Raw genomic sequence first — 19,204 nt, forward strand, 5'->3', positions numbered from 1 at the left:
ATAGATATATAGATAGATAGATACTGGTAGACGGATAGATAGATATATAGATAGATAGATACTGGTATACGGATAGATAGATAGATAGATTAAACATTGATAGAGGTGAAGGAGGAGTGTTAATTTATTCTTGAAAGACATGCAGGGGTGTGGTCGAATGACTGAGGCTTCTGGAAGATGAGAAGAAAAGACTTGAAGGAAAAGAAAAAGTAAAGAAAAGAAATCGAGAAAGAGAAGAGAAGGAAGGGAGAAAGAGAGAGAGAGATGGACACTCTCCTCCTTATTTTCTTCATGTGTGCGATATCGCAGATAGAGGTGAGCTTGTACTACGCCTTCCTACGACACGACATTTCTCCATGTACGTAGATCATCTACCTAAATACCTATACATGCATATACACATAAACATACATAGCTTCTCATACACAGACATACATACCTCCATGCATATTCATACATACGTGCCTAAATACATACTCATACACATTCATATTCATACATCTTCATGCAAAGGTATAGACATCCATAGATACGCATAGATACTCCTACACAGATATCCATACATAGACAGACTTCCGTCCCTCCTGTCCCAAGAAGCACTCTCTCCCTCTCTCTCTGTCTCCGTAGTCATACCCCCATAGACATCCATACAGATGCGCACAGCCACTCGAAAGCATTCACCAGAGAAGAAAAAGAAAAGAGAAGGAAAGAAGAGAGAGAACAGGAAGAGAAAGGAGGAAAAAGAAGAAGAGAGGTGTATGTACAGTTGGTGGGAAAGAGAAGAAACTCACGGGATCTTGAAGGAATGGATCGAGGGGTCGCAGAAGAAGGTTGCCAAAGGAAGAGAATTCGATGTATAGAAATCGAGATACATGCACCAAATCTACACAAGACATACAAGAGAAAACACAAAGACACGCCGCAGCCTCTTCTTCTGCTTTCTCTTCTTCTTCCTCTTCTTTTCTTTTTCTTCCTCTTCTTCTTCTTTTCTTTTTCTTCTTCTTGAATACGAGGTGGACTTTACTTGGTGATCTTCTCTCCGTGCCAGAGGCCTCTCTTCTCTTCTTCTCTTTTTCTCTTCATCCTTTCAAAATTCAGGGAAAGATGGATATGTAGATGTATCTCCTTCTTGTACAGGTAGCATACACCATATATGATATATGACGTCACATAATACAAGTATAACAAGGCCCTCCTACCATCCTCTTTTCCTTTCTTCGTCCATTTCTATCCACCTATCTATATCTGTCTATCTATATGTGACCTAACTACTTATCTAACTATCTATCTATACGTGATTAATCTATCTATCTACATACATCTATCTATTTACCTACCTATATCTAGCTATCTATATGTAATCTATCCATCTATGTGTCTGTGTATATCTGTATACGTGTAGTTGTTTGGTAATTTAGCGTCTGTCTATCTACATATAGAAAGACTGAAGAGGGGTTTGCTTGCTTCCTAGTTCTCTTCTACTGCTTCTACCTTAGACATAAAGAAGTAGATACACCCCGATACCTTTCTAAATTCATCTATCGCTCTATCTAGATACATAGGTAGATGCCGTTAACACCTGTCTCTATAAAGACGTATACCCAGGTCGATGGAACTTTCAGATATGAATCGAGAATGACCCGAGAAAGACAAACTTCTCTCTTCATCTTAGTGTGTATATTCATGTATCTCCATAGAGACATAGATCTATAGAGGTCTAGAAAGGAATAACGGAGAGAGGAGATGAAGGGATGAAGTATCCTCAACACTGTACGCAGAGATGCAGAGGAAAGAACAACAAGAAGAAAGAGCCAAGAAGAAGAAAAAGAGATAGCGAAGAAGATGGCGAGAGCGATACATCAGTGAGGGAAAGAGAAGAAAGACAGAGATTGCTTGGAGAAGGAAAGAGAGGAGTAGTCTTACTTTTCTCGCTTCTCTTTCAAGAAGATCTGAAGGGATGGATAGAGACTTCGCTAAGGATCGAGTTGAAGAGATTAATAGAGCTTGCCAGGTGGAGAGAAGAACCTCTTCTCTCATACACCCGACTGTATGACCAGCGTGTGTACATCCCCCTCCTTCGCCTAAGACACCTAAACTTCCTCGAGATTCTTCAAGACATAGCTGAAAGAGCTTTTCTCTCTCATAACAAACCGCGTTCTTCTGCTGATATAAAGAGAGCAGATCTTCGCTTCTTCTATCTCTCCTTCTTCCGCCGGCCATATAAACTCCTTGACCTCCTAAACCTCTTTCTTCTTCTTCTTCCTCTTCTTCTTCTTCCTCATCTCCTTCTTTCCCTGCATACTGAAGGAGTTGCCTTAAGTAAGGATCGCCTTGTTCTTCTTCTTCTCTTCTTCTTCCTCTACCACCATCTCTTCTCTCTATCTGACTTTCTTCTTGATAGTCTCGATCCCCCTGGAGACCTTCCTTCTCTTCTTCTTCTCTTCGTCTTTCTTCTCCTCCTATCCACTGAGAGGAAGAATAATGAAGAGGAGAAGAAGAAGAAGAATCTTTGTCAGGCTGCTGAGAAGATACAAGAGAGCGAAATACATCACCTATACTCCCACCTGAGCTAGCTGAAGACGCACGAAAGAAGAATCGATTCTGCTGACTGGTACTTCCCCCTCCTTCTCCAGGAACGGCCGAAGCTCCGAAGAAATCTTGACAAGCGTCTTCTTCATCTCTTTCAAGTGTACATACACCTTGCTGTTCAGCGCCACATTCACTACAGACGTATCGACCTGTCTCATCATCTATAGAAAACTGGCGAGAGCTCGAGCCACACACTTCACAGGTAAGAAGACCACGTGACGGCTGAGAAGAAGAAAGAAGAGGAAGACGATGAAACGACGAAGAAGAAGAGAAGGATGGAGTAGGTTGAGAAAAAGAAGAAAAGAAAGAGGAAGGAGGAGGAGGGAGACTACCTGTGGTGCTGGTCGGATGAGACGAAAGAAGACGACGAGACGATGAAGAGATTCCGGGTGTATATACACCTCCAGGAGATGAAGAAAAGGTAGACCCTGGCTGAGAGGAAGAAGAGGATGATCGGAGAAGCTGACGGAGGGGATTAAAAGAAGAAGAAGGATGAGTTTGAGAAGAAGAAGAAGAAAGGACATCTTCTCCCAAGGAAGAAGAGGAAGAGGGGAGAGGCTGAGACGAAGAGAAACCGGAGAGAAGAGACTTCATTGTCGAGAGAAAAAGAACAACAAAGAGAAGAACGAAAGAAAGAAGAGAGAATGTTTCTCTAGATCATTCAGAGTTGTATGAAAGTGGGATCGTAACTGAAGAATGCATAACAGACGTATAAATCTTCTTCTTCTTCTTCCTTTTCTTTTTCTTCTTTTTCTTCTTCTTCGTGATCTCGGTCGTCTTTCTCTCCATTACGCCAAGCGGGGAGATCGAGAAATCGAGTCAGGCGAAAGACGAGGTGAAAGAACAGCATAGAGATGTCATTTTCTTTCCTTTCATATAGACCGGAAGATAGAGACACATACAGCAACTCTCTCCGTCTTTCTCTCCCTACTTGCCCTCTCTCTCCCTCTCTTCAACCTTCATAGATAGACATATACGTCACACAAGTAGAAAGCACTTGATCTAGACAGATGTGAAGAGATGGAGAGAAAGAGAGAGACAGAGATAGATAGATAGAGGTGTACGTAGAGACATCGATTCTTCATATACATAGAGACAGGCGCCTTGCATCGATGAAGAGAAGAGAGAAAGAGGAGCGCAGAAAGAAGACACAAGAAGAACGAGAAGAGGAGAAGTCCTTCCGGTGGAGTCGTTGATAGAAGGTATCATCGTCATCCACTCCAGACTTCTTTCCTCCGCCTTCTCCTCCTCATTCTCGTCTCTGTTTCTTTCTTTCTTTCTTTCTTTCCTTTTCTTAGTGTAAGATCTTATCTATCTAGCTATCTATCCTTCTTTGGCTTCTTCCTCTTTTTCGTCTTTCTCATCTTCTTCATCGCTAGCCATTCGCTATACCTCTCTTCCTCTCATGCAGCTGTCGAGTTTCTATCTATCTCCCTCTTGATCTGCTGAATGAGCGAGGAGATTTTCCAAGAAGTCCATGGAGGCGAGACCCTTGAGATTTCAAAGAAGCTTCCGAAGAGAGTCTCGAGACGTCATGGAATAGCAGAACAATATGAGAGGAATACATGGGGTGTAGATAGTAAGGTCATCTGTCTTCTCTCCCTGATGTGTTTCTTTCTTTCTTTATTCACCTCACCGATACTCCTAAGTCCGAAGAAAGAGAAAAGCGGAGGAACGGAAGGATGGGCGAGAAGAAGAGAAGAGATTTTTTCCTCTTCTTCTCATTCTTCCATCCATCTTCATCTTCTTCTATAGCAAGATGCTGAGACAATAAGGAGAGAAAGAGACTGAAGGGAGTAAGAAGATGAAGAGGAACAGGAAGAGCTGAGTGGACTTTGACACTTGGTAGTTCGAATCTGACGTTGAGGTGTATGTACACCCCGTGAATGAGGAAGGGAACGAGAGAGAGAGAAGAGACACATACGGAGAAGCGGTTTACAGAAGAAGTGAAGAATAAAGTAAAGGCAAGAGAAAAGAAGAGTAATAAGGGAGCCGAGAGGAAGAGAGAGAAGCGTAAGACGACCAAGAAAAGAACTTCACTGAAAGGGGGGGAAGTTTTCTTTCTTCTTCAAGAAGAGAAAGAGTCGGAAGGATCGAAAGGATCGACGATAACGACGAGCGTGTCGCGCAATCTCCTTTTTTCCGTCGATTGCATGCGCGCATGCACTCCTGTGTGTCCATAGATGGAGGAGAAAAGAACCTCTCAGCTGTAGGGGCGTCAGCAAGCACGCTCGGATCGCACAAGGAAAAGAAGAAGAGAGGGGAGGGAGTAGGGTGGTAGCCTAAGAAGAAGAGCATGAAGAAAGACATTCTCCCCCCCCCTGTTGACCATAGTCATGTATGTCTCTTCATGATCGTCTTTCTTTCTTATTTCTGTTTCCGTCAAAACAAGACTTCCTTGTGACCGAACTTGCCCCTCCCCTTTCCATACAAGAAGGTCGAGAGAAACCTACCAGGCATCTTCTTCAATCACCAGCATCGCCAGCGAAGCAGCACAATCCATGGAGTCGTGAGTCGTGCAACTGTCACTGCTGCTGTTACTACTACTGCTGGGAGGATGCGCATGAGGCACACCAAGATGGAACGACAAGCGGGCAGTCGCTGTTCGTGGGCTGTACATACACTCCAACCGCAGCGCCATCCATAGACTTCATATAATAGTCTAAGAAAGAGTAAGCTGTTCTGTCAGCTTTCTGTGTGACTGATGGTTTACGAGCTTTGCTTTATTTTTCTCTTTCTTTTTCGTTTTCGATGAGGGAGGTCTTCGCAGCTCAATCACTTCAAGGGGTTGACTATCTTATGTAACGTTAGCGGACTTCGAGACAGGCGGACCGAGAGACAGAGAGAGACAAGAAAAAGAAACGAGGATTCATTCAGAACAGTGGTGTTCGAGAAAGAGAGAATGAAAGAAAGAGAGACAGTGAAAGGGGCACTTGGTTTCTGAGGTGTAGATACACCTGAAAATGAAGTGTATGGAGGTTTTCTTTTCCTTTTTCAGCAGACGTTGTTTTCATTGAGGTTTTTCTTGTCACCTTTCTCTTTTTCTTTCTAAAGAAGCAGAGCTTCTCCTTTTCCAAACATCTTTCTCTCTCCCTTTTTGCTTTCCTTCTTTCTTTCTTTCTTCCTTTCTTTCTTCTTTTGATCTTGTTCTCCATCTTTGAATTCTTGTCTTTTTAGCATTTCTTTTATGGTTCGACGTGAATCAGAAATGAAAGCGGTTGTCGCCTCATCTCTCTAAAAGCAGTTGTCTTCTTTCTCTCGTTTCTTTTTCTCTTTTTCTCTCTCTTTCTTTTCATCTCAACTCTTCTCATCTCTCTTCCTCGCACCTTGTCGCTCTTCTCCTTCCACACTTCTCCTTGTCATGTCTGGCAGTCTGTTTCAGTCCTTTCTTCTTTTCTTTTCTTTCTCCTTGTAGTTAGAAATAGCATCCTGTCTCTCTCTTCCTCTTCTTTCTCTCTCTCTCTCACGAACTTCTCTCTTTTGTCTCCATACTCAGAGATCGCATAGAGAGAGTAGGGGGGCGAGCCTTCTTCTTTGTCCTCCTTGTCTATCTTCTTCTTTTCCGCGAAGATGAAGAAATTCTCTCTCTTCATTTCTCTACAATTCTTCAAGCCCTCTCCTTTTTTCTTCTTCTTTTCTGTAGACCCGTCTATGTTAACTTTTTGCATTTAGAACAGAAGGAAAAAAGGAGGGCTTCTATGTGTTCTGGTCTCTCTCTTTCTCTGTCTCTCCTTTTCTTTTTTCTTCTTCTTTCTTCGATCTTCTCTTCGCTTTTCTTTCTCTGAGATGTCAACTGCCGCTCTCCATGAAAGGCTAAGAGGAGGAGGAGGAGGAACAGGGGGAAGAGGCCGTAGAGATTTCTCTCCTTTAGAAAGGGAGAGAGATGTCAATGAAAGAAAAGAACGTGGAGAGGCTGAAGAGAATCAAGGGATCTTTTCTTCCTCTTCTTCATCTCTTTCCTCTTCTTCCTCCTCCTCCTCTCCGTCCTCTTCTTCTTCCTCATCTTCTTCGTTTGTACAGACACCTGGACAGCATCCTTTGAGTTCCTTTACTTCTTCGCATGCGATTCAACCTGTAAGCAATACCTTCACATCCTCATCTTCTTCGTCGTCTTCTTCTTCTCCTTCTCCTCTTCTCCCACGTCGATCTCTTTTAAGAGAGGTTCTCTCTGAAGCAGAGCTAGCCGATCTAGGCCTTGATACTTCTGTGGATGATGCCCCTCCGTCGCCTATTCCTATTTTGAAGAAGTCCGCAAAGAAAATCTTCCTAGCTGTGGCTCTGTGGATGTTCTTCTATTGGACTGCATGCATTGCTCTTCTCCAGGTGTATAGACACTCCCGTACAAGAGGAGGGGAGAAGGTCTCCTTCTCGGCCTCTTTCCCATCTTCACGAGGAGATGAAGAAGAACAACTCCATGGGGATGTCTTCCCGAAAGAAGAGACACGGACAGACTTTACGCCCCATACAGAGTCTCTCCCAGGCCAATCTCCTCTCTCTTCTCCTTCTGTTCAGCCGAAGAGAGAAGAAGAAGAGGGAAAAGAAGATAGTAGGCCTTCTCTTTTTCACTTGAATACAAGAGATGAATCCCATTCAATTGTATCACCGTCTTCTTCGTCTTCTCCTCAGTCTCGGGTCTCTTCTGATTCTCTTCCTCTTCTTCTTCCTCTCCCTTCTTCTTCTTCCTCTACCTATAGCGACGTTGTTTCAACAGACTCTCTTTCTCACTCCCTCCACCATCTTCTCTCGCCTCTCCCTCCTGCGAAGATCGTCCTAAAGACTTTTCGCGAGTTTTCTAGGCAAGAGAAAGCCATCGAAGAGATGGTCGCGGGCGAGAACAAGAAAGAGAGGGACCATCTTTCTTCTTCTTTCTCTGTTCTCTCCTCCAATGAAGAAGAAGAAGACTTTTCAGACATCTTCCCTTCTCATTCTCTTTCCTGGGACGTATGGTCAGGCTTTTTGAGTTTGTGCGTCTTAAGTGTCTGTATCGAGTTTTTCTTTCTTCTCTTCCTTCATAAACAGTCTTCTTCTGTTGCCTCTTCTCTCTCTCTTTCCCTTCCTTCCTCTTCTTCCACTTCTTCCTCTTCTTTACTATCGCACCCTCCTGCGCCGTCTCCGAGATTTCATGCAGGCCCTTGGTCTTTCTTTTCAACGCTTCTTCTCTTTTCCGGTTCGCCTCTCTTTCGATCTTCTTCTCCTTCTCCGTTGTCTTCGTCATCTTCATCTTCTTATTCTCCTCTCCTCACCATAGTGACTTCTTTACTTTCCTTTCTCATGAACTTTCTCTCTCACTTCTGTCAGCTAGGAAATCTTCTGTTTCTTGTCTCTCTTCTTCCCCCCTACTTCTCTCTTCTTCTCTTTCTCTGCGCTTTCTATTCGATCTTCTGTGTCGAGACCTTATCTCTCTTTCTCCTTCAGTTGCGCTGTCTCATCTCTCTTCACAGTTCCACAGATCTCTTCTCTTTGCATGAACCTCCGACCTTTACCTCATGTTGTTTATCTTGCGGCTTCGGGGGGACTTGTTCTTCTTTCTTCTCTTTGTGCAGGACTCTTTCTTCTTTCTTTCTTTCCGTCGTCCATATCGTTCTTTCTCGATGTTTTCTTACCCTTAAGGTGGTGGTCTCCTATCTGTCTTCATATCTTCTTCTCTTTCTCTTCTGTTTAGCAAGACTCCTAAGACGAGGTTATTTCCTTTGCATACGAATCTTCAAGACCTGTGAAGAAGTCGCGAGGAGGAGAAGAAGAAGAAGAACAAGAAGAAGCTGGGGGCTAAGCATAGGAAGTTATGATGACAGAAGAGGTTCTCGAGAGCCTGGTGTATCTACACCTCACTCTCCTTTCAATCAAAGAAGAGGGGGTCGAAGATCTCGACAAACAGGGTCAGATGAAAGAGAAGATCTATGCTGTCATGATAGATATATGGCGGCTCATCTTCATCTTCATAATAGCAATAGTAGGAATCATAACGATGATAGCGCAGAACATAAGAGAAGAGATGGAGAAGGTCGTCCTGAGAATGGAGATCTCTTGGAGGCTTCATCTGCCGACCCTTTCTCTTCTTTCTCCTCGGGTAGGGGGGTAAGACTTCTTTCGTCTTCTTCCTCTTCTTGTGACCGCATGTCTTCTGCACCCCCTCCGTATCCTTCTTTATCGTCTTCTCTTCAGGCCTGGTTTGGCTCTGAAGGAGGGAGAAGAGCAAGAAGTCGCAGAGACGAAGAAGACGAAGAAGCAGAAGATGATACACAAGACATCGGGAGTACTGAAGAAGAACAAGAAGAAGAGAAGTGCTGTACAAGAAGAAGAGAGAGAGAATCCCCTTCTCTTCTTTCTCCCCCAGGGTATATCTCTTTCACAGAAGGTCGGCATCTTCATCCATCACAGGCTGCATCGTCTTTGCTTCCTTCTTCTTTTTATGGCGGGGGTTATGGGGAGAGTCGTACGGCCACTCGAGATAATGAAGGAAGCTCGGCATCTCTTTGCAACACCCTTCTCCATAGAATTCACACAGGAACAAGCTCTATTCTCTCCGCGGTCTTCTCTTCTCGCTTTATTTCTTTCTCAGGAGGAAGGGAAATAAGAGACAGAGGAGGAGGAGACGAAGAAGAAAGAGAAAGATACTATACAAGAGAGCTCCGAGGATCGGGGGGTTTTCTTACTCGACGTGAAGGTCTTTCAGACTTTAGTGGAGAAGTGTCTCTTCTCCAGGGGGCTTGTGACCAGGGTGTGTTTCTCGTTGAAGCAAAAGAAGAAGAAGAAGACGATAAGAAAGAAAAGGAGAAGAAAGAAGATCATTGTGTACGAAGGATGTCTGTGAAAGAGAATGTAGAGGGGGATGGAGAGACGCAGAGATATCATCTCGGTGTCGATATGAGGAAGAAGACGTCGTCAGGGGGTTCGCTTCTTCCTCCTTCTTCTTCTTCTCCTGCTCCTCATCATAGTACTCTTAAGAAAGATATGGAAGAGAAAGAAGAAGAAGAAGAGAAAAAAGGAAGCCGAGAGATACAAGATGGTGAAGAGAGAGAGAGAGATGAAGAGAAGATGAAGATCTCTGAAAGAGAAGTTGAGACACAAGAGAGAGAAAGGAGGAAAGAGACTGAAGACACCCAACAGTGTGGGGATGCTTCTTCTTCTTCTCCTCTTCACCCTGGCGGGAGAGAAGAAGCTTCCTCGTGTGTCCTTTCTTCTTCGTTGACTGTTCAGTCGTTAGGAAGAGATCCACATCAAGGCGAGACAGGAGAGAAAGAAGGAGAGCAAGAGGGAGAGAAGGAGAGAGAAGAACAAGGTCACAAGAAAGAAGAAGACGATAAGGAGAAAGAAGGAGAGGAAAGTATCTCTCTCACATTGAGTGTGAAGAAGAAGGGACCTTCTCCTTCTCACTCATTTCGACCCGTGGATTGCCTTGAGGCGGGTGTCGTTCTCTCTTCTTCTTCTTCTCTGAAAGGAGAGGCCAGTGAAGATGATAAAGAAGAAGAAGAGAAACAGAGAGAGATATCTGGACAGAGCTCGAGTCATGTTCCACCGGAGAAAGAAGAAAAGAGACACGCGCAAAAAGACGAGGAGGGAGAGAGACATGGTAGACGACAGCTCTTCGAAGAGAAGGAGGGGGAAAAAGGAGATGAAACTCGATATGCACCAGCTAGTAAGGATTCTGTTCCTCTTTCTGTTGGAGAAGAAAAGAGAAGGGATTCATTTAGGGATAGTAAGGATGACCAATCTTCTTATCCTATTGTAATTGTGTCTGCGACGCCTGACTTTTTCCAACCGCGAGAAAAAGCATACAGGAGAAAACGAGAGACAGAAGAAGAAGAAGTGACGGTCTCCCCTTCACTTTCTTCTCACACTACCACAACAGCCTCCTCGACCACAAGACCTATGAAAGAAGAGTCAAGAACGTACCCAGAGAACTCTTCTCTTCTTCATGCTTCTTCTTCTTCCTCTTCTTCTTCCTTACTACCGCAGGAGGGTGTGAGGGCAAGTGTGAATGCAGGTAGCAGTGGTAGTAGTAGCAACAGAAGGAGCAGTAGAAGAAGTTCAAGGAGGAGGAGAAGAAGAGGAAGAATCGACGAGGATGATGGCTCGGGGGAGAATGACTACGACGACGACGAGAATCCTAGCAGCAGCAGTAGTAGTAGTAGGCGTAGAGGGGAAGGTGGCAGAGGAGATAGCGTTATAGCCATAGAAGGAGTTCATGGCGAGCAGAATGAAGAGGGGAGGACTAGAGCCGTTCTGCCTCACCAAGAAATTCTAAAGACAGCGACCTTATTTCTTCTTCTTGATATGCACGTTATCGTCGATACAATTAAACATGTCAGTCTTCTCTTTCTTTCTTTCTATCCGTTTATCTGTGTGGTTCTTCTATCTCTTTCTTTTTCTCTTGTCTTCTCTCTTTTCTCCTCTTTCTTTTTCTCTTTTCCATCTCTTTCTTTCGTTCTGTTTCTTCCTGTCCTCTCTTTCTTTCTTTCTTTAGCCCTTGCTTTCTTTCTTTTTCTCTCTTAATCTCTCATGGGTAGACAGTCTAAGTAAGGGGTAGTCTATTCGATGGACATATGCTTCAGGCTCTCTCTGTTTCCCTAGACTTTTGCTTTCTCTCTCTCCGGTTGTTTTCTTTTCTTTTCCTCTTCTGCTTGTTTTCTTTTCTTTCTCTCTAGTTCACTGCATGCCGACTATCCTTCGCCCCACATCCATACATTCATACATATTCATACATAGACATACCCACGTACATAGACATATATACATGGACATACATACGTACCTACATATACATACATATATATATATATATATACAGATATACATTCATAGATACACACATATCCATATATAGACATACCTATCCATTCACATACATGCTGGAAGGACAGGAACAGTGTTGTCTCCCTTTTTCTCTCTCTTCTTCTTTTCGATTCTTTTCGTGTGCTTTTGTCTGCGATGTGTGTGGGGTGTTTTCTCTAGAAATTCTTGAAAGTTGAACAGGTGGAGAGCCTTGAGTTTGCGTCCTCTCTTCTCTCTCTCGGGTAGGCATTCTCTTCTTCCTCCTCTTCTCTCCTTCTTGTTCTACTCCTCTTCTTCTACCCCTAGTCATGTATGATGCAGCATATATCCATCATCTGTATTTATACATCGATCTGCATGCATCCCTCTTTACTCGCACATCCGTACACTCTCACAGACTTGTCCTCTGAGGCAGATTCTGTTGCAGGCGTGGGAAGTGGCCTGGATTTGTGATCTTTCACTAAGGGATCTCCCGAGCATTGCGTGTGTATAGCGGTGTGGATAGAGGGAGAATTCTATACAGAGACATGTATACAGGCCTCACACTTGTATTAGCGCGTCGTACCTATATGTATACGTATACGTATGGATATGTATGTATACACGTATGTGTATATATGTGTAGGTTGAGAGTTCATAGGAGTAAGACATGCTGTCTATGTAGATCTCTCTAGAGAAGCAGAGAATTGTGGACGGGCTTTTTTAGTCTTGCTTTTCTCATCGTATGCTGTCGATTATGTGCATGTATCATTCAAGAGTGTAATACATACATAGAGAGAGAGGGAGAGAGAGATTCATCTCCTGTACACCTTCACATTTCACTGCGTGTGGCGTGAATGAATGGTTCTTCCTTCTCTTCTTTCTTTCTTTCTTCATTTCTCTTCTCTCTCTTTTCTCTCTTGTCTCTGTCTGTCTGTCTTTTGTTTCTTCTTGTCTTCTCTCTCTTTCTCCCGGTCATCCTTCTATTCCCCTCCTCTGCACCGTCGACCTCATCTTCTTCCTCTTCTTCATCCTCGTCTTTCTCTTCTTCTCCCTGCTAACTATTCTGTTGTTGTCCTCATTCTCTTTCTTCTCTCTTTTCATCGGCTTCAACCTTCTTCCTTCTATCACTCTCTCCTTATTCTTTCTCTTCTTCTTCTTCTTTCCCTTTTCCTCTCTTCCATGTGACCATCGGATCGAAACCTCTCTGCAACTCACCCTATCCATCTCTCCCGTCTTCTTGTCTTTCTTTCTCCTTCTCTTTCTCCTTCTCTTTCTCTTTGTTCACCAGCCGATTTTACATGAGTGATGTATGTGTCTTGTTTTTCTTTGCCTATGATTTATGTGCCTATGGTTCAAGCGTCTTCACAATTGTTTTGCTTGTCTCTCTTTGCTTGAAAGTTCTTCTCCACATCATTCTCTTTCTTCTTAAAAGTGACTCTTCTATATGGGAGCTATGGTGCTACGATGTAGAGTAATCATCCGCATGCATATCTGCATACGCATCTATCATCTATGAGTGCATGCATGCATGCACTCTCTCATGTCCAGATAAGAAAAAACATGTCTCTTCTTTACTTTCTCTCCTTCTTCTTTTCTCTCGTTCTCCGTCTCTCGCTTCCCGTCTTTCGTCCTCTTTCTTCACCTTTGTCTCTGTCTTACACAGGTAAAGGGAATTCTTGGATTTTCTTCCGTCGATTGAGGGAGACAGGGAGTGGTTTGTGCATGGAGAGAGTAGACTCAATATGCTCGGTCATTTCTTCTTTTCTTGATGTTTTGCTTCTAAGAAGGAAAGATAAAACGACTGAAGAGAAGGAAAGGAAGAAGTGAGAAGTCCAGGGACACCTCAATGCGGGGGCTTGTGTGTCATCATCCACTTCATATGTAGATCTCGTCTACTTCTTTCTCACACTATAAACGATCTATCTAGTCTTTCCTATTCTATCTCTTCTTCTGTCTCTCTTTTTCACCATCGTTTGAACAAAAGAATGAAAGAAGACTCTCTCTCTCTCTTCATCGGGGCATTCCTTCAATTGATTCTTGCACGCACGCATGCATGCATGCTGGCGTGTCTCTCTCCTTCTCCTCCATCGCGTGGTTCTCTTGCCTCCTGTTTCTTTCACATTCTCTCTCTTCTTGCTTGTCCTGTACGTCTGTTCTCATCGGTGCAAACAGGTCTTTTTTCCCGAGAAATACAGAGAGAAAGAGGGAGAGGGGGGGGGGAAACCGGGTAGATAGATAGCTGTGTATCTGCAGAAGGGAGGAAGGATTCCCCACGATGTTTTCTTCTTCTTGACATGATTTGTTCTTTTTGGCATGAATAGGCAGCAGGTATGTGATGTAAGGCATCTGACGAGAAGGAGGAGAGAAGTGAAAGAGGAGAGAGGAAGAAAGGGCTGTACGTTATCCTCCTTTGATTCATTGCTTCTTCATTCCTTCCTTCATTCATCTTATGTATGGATGTGTCTCTTTTCTTCTTCTTCTATCTGTCTCGCTCCACTGTAGAGATTACGTAGGAATTCTTTTGTCAGTTCTCGTTGTCTTTACTGCAAGAGGAAGAAGAAGAAGTGTATTCGAAGTGGGTCTGGGTGATCAGAATAAGGAAGTTCCAATGCAGAAAGAAAACAAAGAGAAAAGGAACGAAACTAAAAGGAAGGCAGACGACAGATTCCCCTTCATGTTGTTCCACCTCCTCTTCTCTCTCTTTCTTTTCTCTTTCTCTCTCTCTCCCTCTTTCTCTCTAACTATGAGATATGTGCTCAACGCCAGACCGACTCGATCGTACTTTTCAACGAATGAGAAGAAAGGAGGAGATAACAGGAAAGGCATGTAGAAGACCATCAGCTTTTCTTCAGACACGGTGGGAAGATGGTATCTTTCTAAGCGGATCGTTTTCTTCTTGTCTTCTTCGTTTCTCAAGTCAGTTTTCACTAGCAATAGAAGAAGGAGTTTTTTTTTCTTTGCGGGGTAATGACGGTGATGGTGTCTCGGCTACTTTTGTAGTAGTAGTAGTAGGAGGAGGTAGAGATGTATACGTAGATATGTGTATAAGCATGTACGTGCATACGTTTCATTCTTTGAGAGAGTGTGATGTGGACGAACAAGAAGAATGCATTCATATTTCATCCCTCCTCCTGACCGTACTATGCGATGCTGAATTGGATCATGCATACATAGGTAGGTATACAAACAGATACAGGCAATCTACATATATACGTATATATACATATATATATATATGTCTCTTGTGAAGTTTGGTGATGGTGATGATGGCCTTCTTAACCGGCCTATTTATTTTTTTTCCGTTCATCTCCATGAAGTCTTGTGAAGAGAAAAGAAGCGCAAAAGAGTGATCAAAGAAACAGACATTTTGAAGTGTTCTCTACAGAGAAAAATCGAATGACCAAAGAGTTCTACAGCAAAAACGGTCTCCACATTACTATCATTATCATCGCGCTATTAGCACCGTTACCACCTCTTTAGTATTATTCACTAGAAGAAATAAGGTTCATATCACTCCCGGAGTGAAAAGGGAGAACGACTTCTTTATGATTCTGCGAGCCCTGGATGATAACGATATGGAGAGGAGAAATCTCAGCGGAAACCAATGACTTTCCTTCTGCATTTTCGCAGTCAGTCCGTAAAAAGAAGTAGATGGTGGCGTTTTTCTGGACCTATCTTCGACCGGGGGCGAAGACTCGCTATAACAGTTGAAGAGAATCCTGAGACACAAGCGGAAATAGAGAGGAGTTGGTGTTAGGTACCGGAAGAGAGGAGAAGGGCTCATGATACAGAGGCAGACATACACTGTCCTCCAGTGAACGTATATTAGGCACAGGTGGACGACGATACGCTGCGCTAAGGTTAACTGCACTCCACCGAAGTAAAGGTACAGTACGTTGAGGCGCCGATACACCCTATTCATGTGGACATCCACCTCAAGCATTCGAACGTACAACGCAACGTGATGGACACACACTGCGGTCTAGTGAGCATAGACTGGGCGCGAAGGGATGATGTCACGTCACGCCAAGGTGAACTACACTACGTCCAAAGTTGACGATACACCCGAACGAGGTGAACATACACCTGACCGAGGTGAACACACACCCGTGCGAGGTCAGCATCCACCCTAACGGGCTCAAGATACACCTGAAGGAGGTCAACATACACCTCTACGAGGTGAGCATACACCTGAGCGAGGTCCACATACACCTGAACGAGGTCGACGTACACCTGAGGGAAGTCAACATACAACTCAGCGAGGTGAACATACAGCTGAACAAGGTGAAGATACACCGCGGTTTGAAGAGGAGCTACTGCGCGGTGAAGTGAGTAGTGTGCATCACGCTTTAGTGTGCATCTGATTGATAGTGCTGACTTTTGTTTCCAAATGTGAACCCAAGTACCTCAAGACTTACCACATGAATGAAAGAGAAAATGCGATTACAAGACCCCACAAGAAGAAGCGACTGGCAGGAATCAATAAAGACTAGATTGTCGTTCATCCTCCCACACACCTTAGAGTGAGGAGACAGTCTCTTATTTTTGCCCGTGTGCATCACTCATGATTTGTCTTCTGCCACCTGTTTGAAGCTTTTCTTTCTTTTTTCCTATGGAGAACCAAAATACTAGTTTCTTCTTCTAGGTTGTTCGTCACGAAAAAAGAAAATTTTGTTCTTTTTCCGGACCGCTGAGATAGATTTTCTCAGATTCACTCCTAGATAAGTGTATGACGTGCCGGCAAAGAATGAGCTTGAGTGCTCTGAAGACTCACTCACTCTAACTGTGGTAGTCGTTTGTTCTCACCTAGGAAGTGCATTTCTTGGCTCTCTGCCTTTTTCCTCTCCTTCCCATGAAACATAAGTAAACGAGGAGAATATGTCGACGTGATTAGCCCTTGTTGAGCTGAAAATGATCCTATCTTTTCTCATGCCGAGGAAAAGTAAGAAGCAGTGTGAAAAAAAAGGAGAAATTTCTTTGCAACATGTCGAAAGAGAGATAAAGTAAGTGGTAGATCAACATTCCGTGCTTCTCTCCCCTTTCAGTAGACGTTCGACTCTCTTTACTTTTTTCGTTTTCCAATCTATCTTTGATCTTCCTTGTCATTTTCCTCTTCGTTATGCATCATCAGCGAAGGTTCAAGAATCTTCTACGCCATTTGATTCCCCTGCCTCCGGGGGGAAAAAAGAAAGAGATTGCTTAACACACGCTAATTGAATGAATGGTGCTATATGAAACAGGTTGCTTGTCTGGAAATCGAGCTTTTTCCTCAATTAGAAAAAAAGGTCTTTCTTCTTTCTCCTTCTCTATGTCTGAGTATTTTACGTCACTAGCCATCGTTTCCCCTCTCTTCTCTTTTTACACCTTCATTCATTCATTCACTCTTGTCCTCTCCTCTCTACCTCTTATCTAACCTACTCTGATCATCTCCCTACCTACCTCCCACCCCTTTCGACTCACTGGTCGACTGACAGCTCGATTTTCTCTTTCTTTCTTTTTCTTTCTTTCTCTCTGTCTGTCACGAGAGTTGTCCTCTGTGCGGGCTTCTATGAATATCACGACTACCCATGTCTTCTTTCTTCTTCCTCTTCCTAGCTTTCTACGTCAGAGCATGATCACGTTTTTGCTGATTGAGAAAGACTGGTGTCTCTTCACTTCGTCACTCTGACCGACCCCTTCCTTCTCACTCTCATCGCGGGCTCCGACTAGCATGGAAAGAAAGAGATACTAAAGAAACTAGAGAGAAAAGAAAAAGAAAGAGATAAGAAAAACCCAAGATAAGAAAGAAGGATAGCAGAACCAACAACAAGAGGACGAACAGGAGAAGGCGCGGGCGTCTTTTACTCATCGCTATCTCTAATCTTCAGTTTATCTGTACTCCTGTATCTACTATCGATCTTTAACGTATCTGCAATGCTTATCGATCTAGCTACCCATCTGTCTTAATCCTTACGCATTCTCGAATCTTCCGTATATCTACTCTATGTAATCTTCTATAATCCGCCTCTGTCTATTTGTGATCTTCAATCAACCTTTGTATGTATCTATTCCTTTGTATATGTATAATCTTTGATCTATGTTGTATGTTGCATTGAAAATGGAAAGAACCGAGTTCGGAAGAAGAAGAGAAAAGGAACAAAACCTGACTAGCCTCATCAATCCCTCTCTCTCATCACAATCTCCCCCTCTTCTTCTCTCTCCTCCTTCTCGGCCCCTCGTCTTTTCTTATTCTTCTTTCCATTGAATGGACAATAAGCTCAGCAGTCGACCACTCAGTCCATTCTTCCTGTCTTTGTCTTGTGTCTATTGATCCATACACGAAAATATCGAAGAAAGAAAGACACGCATGCACCACGAGTCTCTTCTCTTTCTTCATCTCTCCGCCTTGTTTCACAGGGGCAGTGAACAAGCGCAAACACATACAAAAGAAAGAGAGAAAAAAGAAACACTACAAGAAAAGTCTAGAAAGAAAGAAGAGTGAGAAAGAAAGAAAGAAAGAGAGGAGGATAGAAGGTCTCTCTCTACTCATGATGATGGTAGTCTCTCTCTTCCTCCTTTGTATCTTCTTTCCGACCTCTTTCTCACTTCTACCACTCTCATTCTTCCTTTCCCTCTTGCCTTTTGTATCCTCTTTGCAATGAATAAACGAACGCATACCTTGTCTGTTTAAGAAGTCTATCTACTCACTCTCTTTCTATTCTCTAGGACTCAGATGTGACGTGCAAGAATGAAAGAAAAGAAAAGTCCTACAAAGAAAGAAGGAGATCAAACAGAGAAAGAAGAACTGGAGGAACAACACCTACGTAGAAGAAAAAGAAGAGGAGGAGGAGAAGCAACTATCTTCCCTCCTACACGCCTCTTATTGCACACCCCACACCCCCCTTGCCTCCGCAATAGCAACACCACATAGAAGATGGAGAGAACAAGGACAACTCATCTCTCCTCTTTCTCTCTCTCCTTCTCCTTCTACTACACACATACACATACACATTTGTAAGCATAGATATGCATACATATGTATATATGAGTAGTGTATGTATAGGGTGGATTATAGGACAACAGATTAAGAGTACTGAAGAAGCTGAGACGGACAGGAAGAAAAAGAAGAGGAAAATTCGAGACAAATAGACATGCTTGCTCCACATGAAGATAGAATGTAAGATGGCGAGCAAGAGAGGTCCTAAACTCATTCTCACGACAACAGAACAAGGAAAAAGCAACGGAAGAAAGAAAGAAAGAGATAAGAAAGAAAGAAAGATCTTTTTGTCTCTTTTCACATTCTTCTTTCCTTTTGCCCTTTCTTATTATGGTGAATACGATAACCTAACGAGACTTTCCATTCATTCATTGTCTTCTTCTCTTTCTTCTTCATCTTCTTTTCTCTCTCCTCCTCCTCCTTCTCTACCCACGCCCCCCGTTCTCTCATCGTTCTGGGTCGCATTTTGACCCGTCATATCTTCACTCTCATTCCCTTCCTTTTCTTCTGCTTCTTCTTCTCCCCCTTCGTTGGCTGCTCTTCTTCTGTTTGAATCCTCTCTCCTTTCGATCTCTCCTTCACCTACACCACCGTCTCTTGAACTAGTCGAACTATTTCTTATCTCTCCCCCTAACTGAGTAGAAGAAGAAGAGGTAGCAGAGTTATGACCTGAAGAAGAAGAAGGCTGTTGTTCTTCAGCAGAAGAAGCGTTTGCATTAGGAGGCTCGGCAAGAGGTAAGCCAGCAGCGAGAGCGTAGGTATTATAGCGCTCTATCAATGTCGGATGCTCGAGCTTCACTCCTTTCAATTGATTGCCTAAAAGATAGATAGAGAGATTGAAGATAGATAGATTAAAGATAGAGAGATAGATTAAAGATAGAGAGA

The 19,204-nt window shown here is 43.4% G+C and overlaps 3 protein-coding genes across 3 annotated transcripts in view; 1 reads left to right on the top strand and 2 right to left on the bottom strand.

Moving 5' to 3' along the window:
• Positions 1-787: 787 nt before the first annotated feature.
• Positions 788-4,654, bottom strand: CSUI_000524 (uncharacterized protein; the record flags this gene model as incomplete). The annotated part of the gene is made up of 2 exons (XM_068060758.1): positions 1,924-4,654; positions 788-883 (listed from the first exon to the last, which is right to left on the bottom strand). The coding sequence occupies exons 1-2, from the start codon at positions 3,181-3,183 to the stop codon at positions 788-790; spliced, it is 1,356 nt and encodes a 451-aa protein (XP_067927264.1). The 5' UTR covers positions 3,184-4,654.
• Positions 4,655-4,970: 316 nt separating this feature from the next.
• On the top strand, positions 4,971-14,695 carry CSUI_000525 (transmembrane). Its single transcript, XM_068060759.1, has 3 exons — positions 4,971-10,893; positions 11,542-11,603; positions 12,632-14,695. Exons 1-3 carry the CDS (start codon positions 6,376-6,378, stop codon positions 12,816-12,818), a joined length of 4,767 nt encoding a protein of 1,588 aa, XP_067927265.1. The 5' UTR covers positions 4,971-6,375; the 3' UTR covers positions 12,819-14,695.
• CSUI_000526 (n6-adenosine-methyltransferase 70 kda) overlaps positions 14,691-19,204 on the bottom strand; it is a 12,218-nt gene continuing 7,704 nt past the window's right edge. The window contains exons 9-10 of the mRNA XM_068060760.1: positions 16,150-19,135; positions 14,691-15,062 (exon numbers count right to left, since the gene is read on the bottom strand). Of these exons, the coding sequence (XP_067927266.1) occupies positions 18,684-19,135 (452 nt within the window). The 3' untranslated portion in view covers positions 14,691-15,062; positions 16,150-18,683. The remainder of the gene's footprint in view (positions 15,063-16,149; positions 19,136-19,204) is intronic.

Source organism: Cystoisospora suis (assembly GCF_002600585.1).
Source record: "Cystoisospora suis strain Wien I chromosome Unknown contig_192, whole genome shotgun sequence".
In the NCBI taxonomy this organism is placed as follows: domain Eukaryota; phylum Apicomplexa; class Conoidasida; order Eucoccidiorida; family Sarcocystidae; genus Cystoisospora; species Cystoisospora suis.